Source organism: Nicotiana attenuata, unplaced genomic scaffold (assembly GCF_001879085.1).
Source record: "Nicotiana attenuata strain UT unplaced genomic scaffold, NIATTr2, whole genome shotgun sequence".
Classification (NCBI taxonomy): Eukaryota; Viridiplantae; Streptophyta; class Magnoliopsida; order Solanales; family Solanaceae; genus Nicotiana; species Nicotiana attenuata.
In genome coordinates this window covers 45,650-62,287 of record NW_017671893.1, presented here as the reverse complement: position 1 = coordinate 62,287, position 16,638 = coordinate 45,650, and the positions used below count along the sequence as shown (strand labels likewise).

The 16,638-nt window shown below is 34.7% G+C and overlaps 4 protein-coding genes across 5 annotated transcripts; all 4 read right to left on the bottom strand.

The window, feature by feature from the left end:
• Nucleotides 1-831: 831 nt before the first annotated feature.
• On the bottom strand, nt 832-2,711 carry LOC109210771 (putative germin-like protein 2-2). The gene is made up of 2 exons (XM_019374236.1): nt 2,519-2,711; nt 832-1,517 (listed from the first exon to the last, which is right to left on the bottom strand). The coding sequence occupies exon 2, from the start codon at nt 1,506-1,508 to the stop codon at nt 963-965; it is 546 nt and encodes a 181-aa protein (XP_019229781.1). The 5' UTR covers nt 1,509-1,517; nt 2,519-2,711; the 3' UTR covers nt 832-962.
• Nucleotides 2,712-4,144: 1,433 nt separating this feature from the next.
• Nucleotides 4,145-5,587, bottom strand: LOC109210769 (germin-like protein subfamily 1 member 17). Its single transcript, XM_019374234.1, has 2 exons — nt 5,373-5,587; nt 4,145-4,808 (listed from the first exon to the last, which is right to left on the bottom strand). The coding sequence occupies exons 1-2, from the start codon at nt 5,497-5,499 to the stop codon at nt 4,261-4,263; spliced, it is 675 nt and encodes a 224-aa protein (XP_019229779.1). The 5' UTR covers nt 5,500-5,587; the 3' UTR covers nt 4,145-4,260.
• A 4,246-nt stretch (nt 5,588-9,833) lies between these two features.
• LOC109210773 (histone-lysine N-methyltransferase ASHR2) lies at nt 9,834-11,531 on the bottom strand. The gene has a single exon (XM_019374240.1). The coding sequence runs from the start codon at nt 11,422-11,424 to the stop codon at nt 10,249-10,251; it is 1,176 nt and encodes a 391-aa protein (XP_019229785.1). The 5' UTR covers nt 11,425-11,531; the 3' UTR covers nt 9,834-10,248.
• Nucleotides 11,532-12,839: 1,308 nt separating this feature from the next.
• LOC109210772 (putative germin-like protein 2-1) lies at nt 12,840-15,098 on the bottom strand. Of its 2 annotated transcripts, none has more exons than XM_019374239.1 (2): nt 14,278-15,098; nt 12,840-13,664 (listed from the first exon to the last, which is right to left on the bottom strand). In XM_019374239.1, the coding sequence occupies exons 1-2, from the start codon at nt 14,307-14,309 to the stop codon at nt 13,097-13,099; spliced, it is 600 nt and encodes a 199-aa protein (XP_019229784.1). In that variant the 5' UTR covers nt 14,310-15,098; the 3' UTR covers nt 12,840-13,096. The 2 variants fall into 2 exon arrangements, with proteins under 2 accessions (XP_019229784.1, XP_019229783.1); XM_019374238.1 differs by having other exon boundaries at nt 12,840-13,659; nt 14,278-15,084.
• Between the last annotated feature and the right edge of the window lie 1,540 nt (nt 15,099-16,638).

Genomic DNA, 16,638 nt, shown 5'->3' with positions numbered 1-16,638 from the left:
AACCCCTGTTCAATATTAAGCGTCGCTTTTAAAAACTTTTTTGAATGATTGTTTAATTTGCTATATAGAGCGTGAGATATTTAAAACTATAAGTAATAATATTATTATTGACTGTTTTCAATAAAAACTCGTCGAGGACAATTGTAAAGTGAATGACTTTTTTTGAGAATATAGTATTAATATAGTTTGCTCTCAACTTGCCGGCATCATAAAATTTTATATAATGGAACCAAACATTTATCTTAAAGATAATAGTGCACCTATGGTATTAAAATCCTGAATACGCCTCTGAATTTCATGTGTCATCATTGAAACTTAACGCATTGTGATAGTAAAGCTATACAATTATTTTTGGATCATACTAAAGTACTAAACTTTTATGCACTAGACCGGTAAAGTCACAAATTTATCTCTTCTTATGTTTAATTTCACGTGTGATCACTAAAACTTTACGCACTATAATAATAAAATTATAAAACCTTCGTTAAAGTAATTGAACCTAACACACTATAACTCTAAAATCACAAAACTAACTCACAGAATTTTACCCAATATAACAGTAAAATCACCTTTATACGTAGTTTGTCCTTATAGCCGGTAAAGTTCAGTAATATTATTGTTATAGTGATTAAAGATCAGTAATTTTACTATTATATTGGGTAAATTTATGATATATAGACATTTATATTCGTCATCTTTAGCCCGTTCCAGATTCTCACCAAATTGATAAAGATGTACTCGAACTCAGTATTTACACCAAGTGGTTACAGATCTATTAAGCTGCATAAAAATATTTATTTTTAGCTATAAAAGACCTTAAATGATTGAAGAAGAGAATCGGCTAATACAAAATACAACAAACAGTGTTTAAATTAGAGAAAAGTATATGAATACTTCCCCACTTTGCTGCTGAGCAGCTGCACACGAATTTCAGCACACAATCATATTTTCAATGACATATCCTAGGAGAATTTCTTTCGGAGTTGTTTGATCACTTTCTTATCAAGCTGGAAACCTTTGGCAAGAACATCGTCCAGAATAGGTGGATCTGATGCAAAGATTGAATTCGGAATCATGATAACTCCAGGATTTTGACTGTTGAGAGAAGCCAGAAAAGTAGCATTTTTGTTTCCCACATTATATTGGAAGTGAATAAGCCCCTGTGGGATCGCAAAAACATCGCCTGGATTCAAGATTTTGGAGAAGAGACGACTCTTAAAGATGTTTGGAGAATCAGGGAGAAGAAATCCAGCATAAATAGTACCATCCAACATAGTTACGATCTCAGTAGCTCGAGGGTGCGTGTGAAGTGGAACTAGACCCTGTGGTTCCATGTCAACACGAACTATAGAAATACCAAGAGTGTTGAATCCAGGCATTGTGTTTACATCCACAACATTTATAGCAAAACCAAACTTAGCCATTGCATTTCCACTTACATTAATTAAGACCTGAAGCAAAGAAATCATCTGCTTTTGCCAGCTTTGGGTCTTTACAAATCTTTCCATTCACGAATACTGCATAAATGAAATGAAATGAAGCTAGAGTATCATTCAGATAGTATATATATTAAGAGCTAAGAGAAGCCAGAAATTATACAGCATATTGTTCAAAACAGGAAGCTTTTGTGATTATACTAGGATGATTTACCAGAAGCATTCGAGTCGTTAACTGTAACACATATGTCCTGTAGCGGGTTGAGATCATATGTATAAGCTAATTGGGAAGAAAAGAAAGCAGCAATGGCTAAAGTTGTTATTAACCAGCTCATGGTCATTGCTATAGCAAAGTCTGGTTTCTTAGCAAAAACTCAAGCTTTGTCCTGGAAACAAGTTTAGGTGTGATTTTTATATAGAACTAAACATTTTTAATATCCTCGTTGTCATTTTTCTGTCATTTTTAATATCCTTGTTTCCATTTGTTCAAAAGAATAATACAGGTAATTTCTCATTTTTAAATGCAGTTCAAGTTCAATAAGGAACCATTAATATCAAGAAATATGAGGGGTCAACTTCACAACTCTCAGCACAAGGCTTAATATTTTAAATATTCAAGAAAATGGTTTAATGATAGAAATGCCTTAAAAACCCATCAAATAGCTAGTCAAAAATAATATTTCAGCCTGTCTTAGTCTTAACTTTAAATCAGTTTCCTTACCTAAGAAACTTTTAATACCATAAATAATAAAGCAAAGAGGAACATGCCTGATTTTAAAATGAGAAGGTGCAATACATATGATAAGGAATTTTGATAACTAAAATATAATGATTCATAGTTTATTTCTTTTTGTTTGTACTGAGTTAGAAGCAACCAATTATTCTATTTAGCAATACAAATACACCTGTACTAGGTTGTTAAGATGTAACATCCCCATTCTATTTAGCGATACAAATCAAATTCCAGCGCAAGGAATTGCATTTGATAATTGTATTACATATTATCAAAGAAGAAACAAGGTTCATTTTGATTTGCATCTAAAATTACATAGTTCAATACTCAGATGAGAAACTGATGTTACCTTTTATTGCTGAAGATCATAGGCTTTTGTTTCAGGCAAAATCATATCATGCCCTGAACTACAGGTAGAGTCTTTAGCTTCAATTGTCTATAAAGCCATGAAATATATGCGCGAATTCATGTTTATTAAGGATGCCTCAATGATCATAAGACTTTTCATTTATGACTTTACCATTTTTCAAACTTTTTTTTCACAAAAGAAACATGGACTACAGAGGATGGTGGCATGGATCTGAACCTCCTATGATCACAAGTAGGGGTGTACAACCGAACCGAAAATCGCACCAAACCAAAAGGTTAAACCAAACCGAATAAAAATCCTTATTAGGTTTGATTTGATTTGGTTTGGTATTGAGTAAAAAAAAACCAAACCAAACCGACATATAAATATATAATTTTTATATATACTTTTAAAACTTTTTATATAATTTTCTTCACAAAAAATCAAGATATATTTGCAATTCTCTTATGGGATGTAATATTTAGTTAAATATGAAGTGCTCCATATTTATTAACTTTAAATAATATGTTATATGATCACTTTCTTATCAAGTGTTAGTGAAATGTGTCAATCTCTTTGTTCTTCCATATTCATATGTCAATATCTGTGAAATTTTTATATATTTTTCGAATTTGAGATGGTATTTCGTTAATTTAAAATTAAATAGAACATATATATATTTGTTTAATTATTAAATTTGATTAACCTTGAAAGTGTACATGAATATAAAATTATTGTCAGACGACTAAATAATAACTATTCATGTGTTACTAAGAAAATTTTTCCATAAGAATATTTTGATAGACCATATATTTATCAATTTTTTCAATTGTTACTAAACATATATTTACTTATCAAAAATTAACAAAGTAAGATTGAAATAAAATTCATATAACAAAAAAAAATCCGAAAAACCCCGATAGAACCTAACCAATTCAAACCAATATAGTTGGTTTGGTTTGATTTTGATAAAAAAAAAAAAAACGAACCAACCCGGTCCATCTACACCCCTAATCACAAGACTGAACACATAAAGGGCAGCCCGGTGCACTAAGCTCCCGCTATTCGTGGGGTCCGGGGAAGGGCCGGACCATAAGGGTCGAAATGGTATAGATGTTTCATATAGCCAAGGCGAATTCAGACGAGACTGTTCGATTAATTTGTTTTTAAACTGCTCACAAGAGAAGTACATGATACTCAAACAGAGTATATATTACAATTACGGAGCTCAGAAGCCAACATTTTAGTTTATTGGTGCTGTATTCATCTGCTAAAGGAATTTGTTACCCTTTGTCATATAAAGGAAATGAGTTCCCTTCTCTATGTAGTTTTAGTGTTAGTCTAGTTTTGTCTTGTTCTTAGATTACTATTACTACGTTGTTGCTTCTGCTTCTGTTGTTGTTACTGTCTAGCTGTTGTTACTACTTTTTTGCCATGACTTCACTGTTGTATTTCTTTTCCTTACTGCTGCATTGATGCTTGACTTGGAGCCGAGGGTGTATCGGAAACAGCCTCCCTACCTGCACAAGGTGGGGATAAGGCCTGGGTACACTCTAACTTCCCGAAACCCAACTTGCAGGACTATACTGAATACGTTATTGTTGTACATAATGGACAAAAAACAGGTAAAAGAAAATACAACAGTGTTAAAATTAGAGAAAAGTATAAGAATACTTTCATACATCGTTGGTGAGTAGCTGCACACAACTTTCAGCACACAATAATATCTGTAATGACATATTCTAGGAGAATTTCTTTCGAAGTTGTTTAATCACTTTCTTATCGAGCTGGAAACCTTTGGCAAGAACATCGTCAAGAATAGGCGGATCTGAAGCAAAAATTGAATTAGGAATTGTGACGACTCCAGGGTTTTGACTGTTGAAAGAAGCTAGCAAAGTAGCATTTTTATGTCCCACATTATACTGGAAGTGTATAAGCCCCTGTGGGATCACAAACACATCGCCAGGATTCAAAATCTTAGAGAAGAGACGACTCTTAAAGACATTTGCATCAGGAGCAAGAAACCCAGCATAGATAGTACCCTCCAATATCGTTATGAGCTCAGTAGCTCGAGGGTGTGTGTGAAGTGGAACAAGGGCCCCTGGCTCGAAGTCACCACGAACTATAGAAATACCAAGAGTGTTGAGTCCAGGCATTGTGTTTACGTCCGCAACATTTGCAGCAAAACCAGAATTGGGCATTGGATTTCCACTTACATTAAGACCTGAAAAGAAGAAATCGTCTGCTTTTGCAAGCTTTGGGTCTTTGCAAACCTTTCCATTCAGGAAAACTGCACAAGTGAAATAAAATGAAGCTAAACATATTGTTCAGATATTAATAGCTAACAGATGATAGAAATTATATATACAACATAAATAGGCCTCATTCCCACACAGAAATTATAACATAATGTTTAAACGGGAAAGGTAAACAATTTAACCCTATATATTATATCAACTTGCTCAATTTTACCCTCAGTTTCACTTTTGGTTCATTCATAATCTTGCAATCGTCTCATATTTTCCTTTGTCATTAGCGGAGCTCTAACCTAAAATGGGTGAACTCCATGTATCTAAATTTTCTGTCACGAAAAAATGTCCAAATTTACCCTCCAGCTTTTGAATATAGTTTAAAATTACCCTCAGGCTGGAGCGATCCGTCAGGGATCAAGGGTAAACACGAAACGTTTTCCTAAAAACGAGTTAATATTAGGCCAAAAATCTAACGGAGGGCAAAATCGGTTGATTACGAATAATATAGAAGCAAACTTAACCCTTTTCCTTTGCTTTTTTTCAAAGAGAATGAATCTGTCAAAAAACTTTCGTGACTATAGAAGGATGATTTACTCATTTACCAGAAGCGTTAGTGTCTTTAACTGCAACACATATGTCTTGTAGAGGGTTGAGATCATATGCATAAGCTAATTGGGAAGAAAAGAAAGCAGTGATGGCTAAAGTTGTTATTAACCAGGACATGCTCATTGTTATAGCAAAGTCAGGTTTCTTAGCAAAAAGCCAAGCTTTTTGTGAAACAAGTTTGTTTATTTTGGGCTCGTTATGATTTTTTTTTTCAAACAACCAGAGAGGTGTGACTACTTATAGTTTGATCTAATCATTTTAATATCCTTGTTTCCGTCAGTCCAAATGATTAGTCCTGATAATTTCTCATTATTAAAAGCAGGTTCAAGACAAGAAGTAACCATTAATATAATCAGTAGTCAACTTTACAACTCTATTAGCTCATGGCTAAAATAATCAAGAAAATGGGCTATAGGTACTGTGACAGAAATGCCTCAACAAACCAATAATACATATTAAGTGGAAAATAAGATGTCAGCCTATCTTGACTCTTGAGTATTAGCTTTAAATCAGACTCTTTGTCCAAAAATGTTCTAATAAGTTGTTAGAGATAGACTTTTGGGAACCCATTTACCTATAAATAATAGAACTGAAAGAGAAGACAAGCATGCCTAATTTTAGAAGGAGAAGGTGCTACCTATACTGATGAATTTTTGATAACTTTAAAAGTGATGATTGACACAGTTTATTTCTTTTCTTTCTTTTCTTTTTTTGAGAAAGAACAGTTCATTTTCCCTATTTGTTAAGGGTTTGACTTTATAATCATGTGAAGTGCTTGTAAGCTGGTTTGACCATCTTTTAAGCCAATCCAAACATCATTTATATATGACGACCATTAATCAAGGCTTTTTCTTGTGTAGTATGTCTAAGTATTTCTGGCAGGGTTTTTCTTTAAGATAGCTAGTGGCAATGTTGTGTCTTACTATTTCGCTTTTCAGTGTCGGACCTATTTACTAGCTATCGCTTTTGTTAAGGGTTTGACTTTATAATCATGTAAAGTGCTTATAAGCTGGTTTGACCATCTTTTAAGCCAATCCAAACACCATCTACATATGACGACCATTAATCTAGGCTTTTTCTTGTGTAGTATGTCTAAGTATTTCTGGTAGGGTTTTTGTCTAAGATAGCTAGTGGCAATGTTGTGTCTTACTATTTCACTTTTCAGTGCTGGACCTATTTACTAGCTATCGCTTTTGCTTTGCATCTTTCTTCTGGATTTCATGTTGTTCCTATTTTCCTATGATTTCTGTGGTGATATTGATATTGTCTCCTTTTGTCTTTTTGTCTTCTTGAGCCGAGAGTCTTTCGGAAACAACCTCTCTACTCCTTCGGGGTAGGGGTAAGGTCTACACACACTACCCTCCCCAGACCCCACTAGTGGGCTTTTACTGGGTCGTTGTTGTTGTTGTTGTATGTCTAAGTATTTCATCAACAACAACAACCCAGTATACTCCCACGTGTGGGGTCTGGGGAGGTAGTGTGTACGCAGACCTTACCCCTACCCCGGAGGGTAGAGAGGCTGTTTCCGAAATGTCTAAGTATTTCATCAATTATCCAAAAACAATTAAGGTTCATTTACATTTCCAAATTAGACAAACACTGATGTTTCCTTTCATTGTTGAAGATCATTCATTTTTTTCCAGGCAAATTCGAAGCTAGATTGGTAATAAAAGTAGGAATTTTTACCTCCTATAGCAAAGGTTGATACCTTATTTATTTTAAACAAATATCCTTTTAAAAAATTATATTTCATAGCTACCTTTTGATTTTTATAGCCAAATATCTACTTATGGTCACCTCCTACCCTTAAGCCATAAAATACGCTTTGTATTATTTTTCTCTCTCATTCTTTTAGATTTTTTTTCACCCTCTCTCTCAACGCTTTGTATAATCGCGGAGATACAAGGACTACATAGCAAATCCGAAATTCAACGGGTAAAAAGCATGAGAGATTTGAGATAAGTTTCTTTTCTTCAAGTGTTTGGCCTAATATTGGTGTGTAATTTTCAGGTACCAATATACAGTTGTGCTCGGGGAAGGCATGGTGCCTCTTGAAGTTCAGATCCTGACAAAGGAGATGCACTTAAAATTTTCATTGTCAGTGGGCTGGGGCTCTGAATAAATGTCGAAATCAAGCCCTAGAGAGAAAGATCCACCTCATTCTGATGGTCGTTGCTTTGCAATGAAATCTGGACATGGCCACTGCAACTCTTGCCTCTCACCACCTCCATTGCTACTTTTCTTCATCTACCATATTCGCAATTACTAACAAAAGAAGACAATCTGCTATTGAAAATAAGGAATTTATTTCGTTTTTGCGCCAAATTTTGAGAGTTTCGAGTCAGAATCGCAGCCCTCTTGACGAGACGGCGTTAGGGTTGTTCTTGAACAAAGACGACGGAGTTTGGGGCTGAGCAACTTGAAGAGTCTGTTACCTTTTTTTTATTGTATTTCAATGTATCTCGCTGTATTCTATGTATTTCATTGTATTCATTGTCTTTTTTTTCGTTGTATTTCAATGTATCTTGTATTCCATGTATTTTATTGTATTCGCTGTCTCACTATTTTCCATGAATGTATTCATATATATTTTTTTAATTAATATAATTTATGTATTGGGATGTATCTATATATTCAAATGTATCTGCAGTATGTATTCATATGTTTTTGCACTATAGATGACCTGCTATACTTCATGTATTCAATATATTTTTATGTATTTAACTGTATTCAATGTAATTATATAATTTCTCTGAAGATTGCTATGTTTTTTGGGTGTTTTTCGATTGAGAATCTTTTTTATAACTGAAAATACAAACTTTGTGTGTTATAATTGAGTTTGAGTTATATTAGGAGTCTATTATGTTAATTGATTCACTTTCTGTATTAAAAACAGCCGAATAGACCATGAATTGCGCTATTTACGTTATTGTATTCACAAATACATATCGTGAATAAAGTCGAATATAATAATCTGTCTAGTTGTAATCCCCTGTTTCACGCCGTGAATACAGTCGAATACAATAATTTGTCTAGCTGTAATCCCCTGTTTCACGCCGAGAAATGCTACTGTATTCATGAATACATTAGCTTAAATATATTGAATACACTCTAAAAACCCTGAAAACATAACTATAGGAAGTAATATAGTAAATGGTAGCTACAACTAGTTGTGAAAATGTATACACACAAAAGTCAGAGACAGAAAAAGTTTTGCCCTAACTTGGAAAATCACATCCCACGCAAGGAATTGCATTTTTAACCTCCTTATTGTCTTCTTATCATTTTGCATTGCATATTCTTTATACATTTTGGTAATATATACTCCTACTTTAGTTAATCATGGTTTCTACTTTCTGGTAAGGTGCTTCAACATTGCCCTATCTTGGCTTATGGCAGATTAGAAAGGAAAAAAAAAATCAACCGATGGAGAGCAACAACAACAACAACAAACTCAGTGTAATCCCACAAGTGGGGTCTGGTATATAAAGCGATGGAGAGCAATGAATGAAAAAGAAGCTAAACAAAATGGCAGTTGCTCGATGTTGTAAATCAATAAATAGCAAATCTCTAAATCTTTCACGAAGTATCAAAAAAGAAACAAGGTTCATTTTCATATCCAACTAACATTAGTTAGCTAAATACACAGAGGAAGGAAAAGGAGGGCTTCGATCCATTGTGATTCGGTTTCTTGGTATGGAGAGATCTCTGCCATAAAAGAGAGAGCTCCTAAGCCTTATTCTGCAGATCAAAGAGTGAGCTTCCGCCTCATACGGCTCCTCTAGGGATGGAGGTAGGCCCAGCCCAGGCTTGTGCGGTTAAGGTTGTTGTACACGACCTCATAAGAAAAGAATGAAAAAACGATGCTTCCAGCTTCTGGTCTTAGGTGCCTGAATGCTTGACTTAGAGCTTGAACTAGGGGCAATCCAGCAACCATTTCAACTGGATACCATCAAGAGGGCCAATTCTCCTCCGAACCCTCGATTCAATTGTTTTCCAAGAATGTTGAGCCGGGTATGTAAACCATGTATCAGGGAGGAACTTAAATAAAAGAAGGGGTGAATCCGCTCCCATCTCTACAGAGCGCCGAAAGCTTATAGGATCTCTAGGCCGTAGAGAAAGGGCCTATGATGGAATCATTGAATCTCATTCGAATAAAATACTGATGTTACCTTTTATTGCTGAAGATCAGAAGGTTTTATTTCAGGCAAAATGGTATCATGACCTGAACTGCTTCAATTGTCTATAGAGCCATGAAATATATGAGAGAATTCATGTTTATTGGGGATGGTTCAATGATCTTAACTTTTCATTCAAGCCGTATACACCACAATCCAATTAGTATCACGAGCTCTGTCACAAGTCACAACACTCCGGTGCTTGATATTCATAACTTGAGGCCTTCGGTATGTTGAAATTCCCTGGCAGCTTATCCATGTAAAATACTTAGAAGAATAGAGCGAAATGGTATATATTATTCATATAGCCGCGCCCAATTCAAAGGCAACTAGTTGATTAATTGATTGTTAAAATGCTCACAAGAAAAGTACATGTTACTCAAACAAAGGTATGCCATGTACATATGAAAATTATGGAAACAAATGGTATACCGTAGATATATAAGAAAATTATGGAGATCACAAGCCAACATTTTGGCACTTGCTTGAGACTAACAAAAAGGAAAACCAAGACGATCTACCAAAGGCAAAGGGTCAAGAAGTTTTAGCTACGACTAAAGATCATCAAATAGGTGTCTATCAAACTCAACATAAGCGCGAAAAATATCACGCAAAGGCTCAAATTTCTAAGAAAAAACAAACCTAATTGATATGGAAAATGTGACATAATGATGGGATTCAATGGTCCCCGACGCTAAACCATAAGCTCATCACATTTGCTCAAATTACCACAAACATTGCATTCGATAACTGTCGATGGAGATGCATCAGAAGGAGGCAACGGAGCCAATGTACCCCCACAATTCTCTCGATTACACATGTACCTAACGAAGAAATACGCGTGAGGAAAATCTTGATCACCCTCCTCCACCTCATCATTTCCATTTACTTCATCATCCACATCTTCCTCCATTGCTTCATCCTCTTCCTCCTCATTTTCCTCGCCCTCGTTATCCATAGCATCGTCATCCTCATGATCAGACCAATTAACCTCGACCACACACCGATCACAATTACATACAAACCCATAATCCTCCTTCAACCTTTTCTGCCTATCGGAATACTTAAAATTCACAGGGAAATAACTCAAACAAATCTCTCTTCCCTCGGGAACATCATGAATAACTCTAACAATCATATCAACACCACTCCTATCACTAACTTCACTATCAACATACTCGAACCTACAAGCATTCGGAAGGCAATCGTGATTAAAAAACGAAGCCATAGGATAAATACCATAAGCTCTAACACCCCTTTCTTTATTAGAATCAAAAGGTTCCATCAACCCAAATGCATTTACCTTATCCTTAGCCAAAAGAGCAGCAGTAAGCTCTTTTGAGAACCCAAATTCACTCGTAGGCGGGTTGAGCGTAGCAACGAGGGAGTGAAGCAATAGAGCCTCATTTTCAGAAATAAAAGACGGTTCGCCTTGAAGGGATAATAAAACACGAAAAGAGGAAGGAGAAATGAGTGCTAAGTTATAAGCAGAGATTAAAAAACGAGCTTGAATTTGTTGGTCTATAAGTAGATTATGAGAAGATAAGATATTACGAAGATGGGTTAAAGATTGACAAACCCAAGGAGTGTGAGAAGAGGATAAAGCTATGGATTGACAATTAGAGTTACAAAAAGCTGAAAATGTGCACATTGGGCATGGGATTGGAGATTGGTGTATTATTTTGAAGCAATTTGAGCAAAAAGTATTGTTTGAGGGGATCAAAGGAGATGCAGAATATAGGAGGAGAGGGGAATCTTTGAGGACTACTTGGCCAGGTTTTAAGGGTTGAGTTGAAATAAGTCCTCTTCCTCTTCCTTGTATTTCTGCTATTTTTAATAATGGGTGTGGAGATTGGGAGGTTTTCTCCATTGTTGTGTGCTGCAATTTTTTGCTGCTACTGAAAGTTTGAAACTTACTGCTAGGGTTTTAGCAGGGGAAATTGTTGGGTTTTAGCGTTTCATCACACAGGAATGAGTTAAAGAAGATGGCAGATTTGACCCGATAGAGGTGCTAATTTGAAGCCCATGGACTATGTTGCTTTTGTATTGGGCCGAATTGCATAAATGGCCTTTTTGGAAGTCCCTTTTTAAATTTTGTCTCTTTTAACTAAAAAGAGCAATCCGGTATACAAAATATCATGCAAGGTCCGAAAAGAGATGGTACCCCAAGAAATATGATGTAGTCAGTCTATTCTAACGCATTTATCTCTTTTAAGTGAAATTACTAAAATAGCATCGCACTATCGATCGATTTGCTACATTCTGAAATATTTTGGTTTGGTATTTTCGATTTTGATAAGAACATAATTGTGGAACATTAAATTATTTAGACTATCGAGTTCCAACTTAGAGCTTTGAGCTACTATAAACCTATTTGGAGCTTTTTACGATCAACAAAGTTAAAAGCTTGTTGGTGGCAAGATCTACGTACCTTATAATTATAGTTAACTTTAAGCTCGCCTAAAAGAGGAGGTGCGAGAGGTTCGTCCTGGAGGGCCTAAGGAGAGGTAGAGGTAGGTCGAAGAAGTATTAGGGAGAGGCGATTAGGCAAGATATGGCGTTGCTCCAGCTCACTGAGGACATGACCAGGGAGGGATAAGAAGGTGTGGAGGTAAAGGGTTAGAATAGGTCGCGTAGCGTTGTCCTTGTCTGTAATAGTAGCTTTAGTACATGAGTTAGCGTTAGTTATGTATTTTCGTATTTCTTGATTTATGTGATTACTTATCATTGCTTTCGTTTCGGCATTCTAATTACGACACTCAATTTTAGTTTTGTATCTTTGTATTTTTGTTTCGGTTTTAGAATTGGTGTGATTGTTGATGCCCTTCCTTTTATCTTTCCTAAGTCGAGGGTCTTTCCGAAACAGCCTCTTTGCCTTCTTGAAGGTAGGGGTAAGGTCTTCGTACATACTACCCTCCCAAAATCCTACTTGTGAAATTACACTGAATTTGTTGTTGTTGTTTAAGTTCACCTAAATATCTCAAAGTCCTCAATACATAGATAATTCAATTTAAAAGGGAAAAAGAAATGTATGTCACATTATTTTGTGCCCTTTTGCAAAGTGCTCATTACCAAAATAAGTCGCCATTTTACTTTCGTTTTAACCTCCCACTTTCTTTTCGGGTCAATTGGTTATTTTAGTTCTTACAAACTTGTTTTTAGTTTTTTAACCATATCTTTTTTTTTATATATATATAGGAGATTTATTTTTACACATAAAAGATGTCTCTTTTACACATAAAAGATCTAATTTGCTTAAATTCAAAATTGTAAAGGGGCATGGTGTACAAATAACACATTTTCTTTTTGGGTTGCACAATTCAGTCCACCTTTTTTTTTGCGTGACAAGATTGCATTACAAAACAGAACCTTTAAAAGAACATCACCAAGTTTTGTTTCTTTTAAAGAACACAACCTATACCTAATTACAGGAAAAAATAAAATTACAGCAAACTAGAACTTGTCTTCTTACATTTCAAGAGAGTTGCTCAACACTTACACAGATGACTTAAAATTCATAGATTGTAACAGTACAAACATGTTCACGATTTGCTCGAGAACTGAGCTCGAAGATGTTCAATCACTTTCTTATCCAATCGAAAACCTTTGACAAGAACATCATCAAGAATTGGTGGATTCGATCCAAATAGTTGAAAAGGAATCATATGAACTCCAGGATTTTGGCTGTTGAAAACACTTAACGCTGTCGTATTAGTAGTTCCCAAATTATACTGAACATGAATAAGACTTTGTGGGATCACAAAAACATCTCCTGGATTCAAGATTTTCTCAAATAATCTTGATTTGAAAGGATTTCCTGGATCAGGAATAGTAAATCCAACATATAAAATACCCTCTAATACAAGTATTAACTCATTTCCTCTAGGATGAATATGAGGTGAGATTAATCCAAATGGTTCAAGATCAGCACGAGCAATTGAAATACCAAGAGTGTTGAGTCCTGGCATACGATTTACATTCAATATATTCACTGCAAAACCAAGATAATTTGGTATTGGACGTCCACTTTCATTAAAACCTGAAGCAAAGAAATCATTTGCAGTTGCTAGCTTTGGATCTTTGCAAACTTTTCCATTCATTAAAACTGCACTTAAAATGAATAGAACCATATTAGGAACATAATTTAGACATACATTTAGCTTTTAAGCAAACAATTAAAAGAAGTCAGCTCTATTCTCTAAGGGTCGTTTGGTTTGAATACAAGTTATGTTGGGATTAGTTACACCGGGATTAGTTATGCTAGGATTAGTTATGCTGATCTTATTTCTTCTTGATTGTTTGATATGTTGTACTAATCCTGGAATTGTCAGTTTTACTTTATCCTGTGATAACTTATCTTAGGATTATTATTTCACCCTATGATAGATGTAAGTTATTCCGATACTATTTTTAATCCTAACATAACTTATCCCAAGATTAGTAACCAAAAAAGGAATAAGGCACAAATAAATTTTTATCCCAGAATTATTTTTGCTTGTCCATCGTACCAAACGACCCAACAGAGTTAACACAATCAAGTCTTTAATAATGTAAATACCTGTCAATATTTGTGATAAACATTACTGCTAACATGGTAAAAGTGATAACTAACCACCATCATGTATTAAACTACATTTTTAGTGTAAAAAAAATTTTATACTGTCAGTATATATAATCATTAGCAGAAAGATGAAAAGAAAATAAAGATAGATGAATGAGTTACCAGAAGTGTTGGAATCTTGAACTGCAACACATAAATCCTGGGGAGGGTCAAGATCATAGGCTGAAACTAAGGAAGAAAAGTAAGAAGTAATGACTATAGTAATTATCAAGAAGGCCATGGTCATTGTTATAATAATTTGGCTGCTAATCATAACCACTCAAGAGTTCTTGGATTTTTAACAGTTGCCCATGAAATCTATCTTATGTAGTTGTATGTATGTTTCAAAAATTTATTGAGAAACAGCAAAAAGCAACCAATATTAATTTCAAGAAGAATCCTATGCTTTTCCTTTCCTACAGAGTTTCCCAAGAAAGTGGTCAACATTAGCATGTCTTTGTCTCACGATAAATATCTTTACATCATGTACCATGTGGTTGTTGGGGTGATATTACTGTTCGTTTTGAATTAAGCCCGCATAATTTTTTAAAAGGTTTCACTTGAATATTCAACATATTACAAGTAGATAAGGCTTTATTTACACACATCCAATAAATTCCCTTTTAAATTAAATTGTATATGATCATATTCATTGGCTAATTTATATTATCCATTTCTTTTTTATTTTTAGGCGAAATACATAAACAGACACTTAAAGTTGGTCTCAATTGTCAGTTTCACACTTTAACTTACCAAGTGACCATATAGACACCTCAACTTGACACAAATGTCCCATGAACAATCCAAATCTGGCAGATTACATGCGTGAGACACAACCGCAGATGATTTGGCAAACGAACAAATCAGTGAATGACACATGTAATTTCGATTGAAAAAATATTTAATCTTTTTATGTGGATTAAAAATTTAATTATCACAAACACAAATACTTTTATATCACAAACACAAACAAAATAGAAATTAAAATCAAGAAATGACCTCAATATTTCTCTGCAAATTAGACAAAACAACAATTTTGGTGGTGCTTTGGGTTTTTTGAAAAAAATCATGGTTTTGATAACTGGACTGGAGGATAACGTTGGCACTAATATGGTATTTTGTGTTATGGTGGAGTAAAAGCGTTTTGGCGTTAATACATGACGCTATTGGTACTTGGAGAAGTGGGGTTAATGGAGGAAGAAACTGAAATTTTTGGTGATCGGTCGGAGAAGATAGTGGTGATTCACGACATTTTTAGAGGTTTCAAGTGGCGCTCATGGAGAAAATATGGAGGACGATGGCGATGAAAGATGGTGAAGAGAAAGTTCTTTGGCTACATCTTTTGGCTGATGAAAATTGGATCTGAAAATGGTGGAGATAGGAAGGTCGGCTGCCAAGGCGGCGGCGGTATGGTGGCAGAAAGGTGGTGCTCGTTATTGCTTGATTAAGGATGAAGAAAGTGGGCCCCACATAAAAAAAATAAAACAAAAATATAATTTTAAGAGTTTTCACACAAAAAGACCACCTATTTGTTCGTTTACCGGGTTCAGCACGAAATCATAAATAAGCTCTACCAAGGATTGCCAATGTGTGATTTGTGTGAAAATCACACATTTTGCCATGTCAGCTCGGGTTGTCCATGGGGCACATATGTGATAAGTTGAAGTGTGTACTTGATCATTGAGTAAGTTGAAGTGTGAAAAGATATGTGAGGTCAACTTTAAGTGTCTTTTAATATATTTTTCCTATTTTTTTATATAAGACTTAAAAAACACCCAATAATTTCTCTTTTAAATTAATTTTATATGATCATATTCATTGGCTAATTTAGAGAGTATTTATGGCCACCAAAGCCTACCGGCTTCTTTTGTGGATGCATTTTTAAAGTTATAGGTAAATGTAGTAAACGGGCTCATAGACGTGCAAAAATACTAAGTTGGGCCCTACCCTATCACTCGTGAAAATAGCACGGGCTAGCCAGTTTTCAGAATGGTAATTGAAAAATAGCCAATGTTTGCAAAGTCATTAAAAATATCCATTATTTTGCTGCAACACGAAAAGTTTCAGCATAATATACTGGAGATTGGTGCACCTGTGTATGAACTTCCAGCATATTATGCTGAAACTCCAACACACAATAAGTTCCAACATAATATATTGGAGATTGGAGCACTTGTGTATGAACTTCCAACATATTGTGCTAGACTAGTATATTATACTGGAACTCCAGTATATTATGCTGGAATATTTTCCAGATTTTGAACAGTATTTTCGTTCAGATTTATCTTTACATGAAAAGTAGCTAAATTTTGATTACTTTTAAAACTGTGGCTATTTTTCAATTACCACTTATAAATCTTGCTATCTTTGAATTTCACCCCAATCACTCTGCTATTTTCGTACTTGTGTCCTATTGATACCAGTTATTGAATTAAAATGGCGTAAAAATATTTTTAATATAGTGTAATATTATCCATTTTAGAT

What these genes read in the sequence shown, in the direction of transcription:
- LOC109210771 (XM_019374236.1), bottom strand. Translation starts at nt 1,508, where the DNA reads ATGGAAAGATTTGTAAAGACCCAAAGCTGGCAAAAGCAGATGATTTCT.
- LOC109210769 (XM_019374234.1), bottom strand. Translation starts at nt 5,499, where the DNA reads ATGAGCATGTCCTGGTTAATAACAACTTTAGCCATCACTGCTTTCTTT. An exon ending in TAAAGACACTAACGCTTCTG is followed by an intron (nt 4,809 to 5,372) that starts GTAAATGAGTAA and finishes TCACTTGTGCAG; the next exon opens with TTTTCCTGAATGGAAAGGTT.
- LOC109210773 (XM_019374240.1), bottom strand. Translation starts at nt 11,424, where the DNA reads ATGGAGAAAACCTCCCAATCTCCACACCCATTATTAAAAATAGCAGAA.
- LOC109210772 (XM_019374238.1), bottom strand. Translation starts at nt 14,428, where the DNA reads ATGATTAGCAGCCAAATTATTATAACAATGACCATGGCCTTCTTGATA. An exon ending in TCAAGATTCCAACACTTCTG is followed by an intron (nt 13,660 to 14,277) that starts GTAACTCATTCA and finishes TTTTAAGTGCAG; the next exon opens with TTTTAATGAATGGAAAAGTT.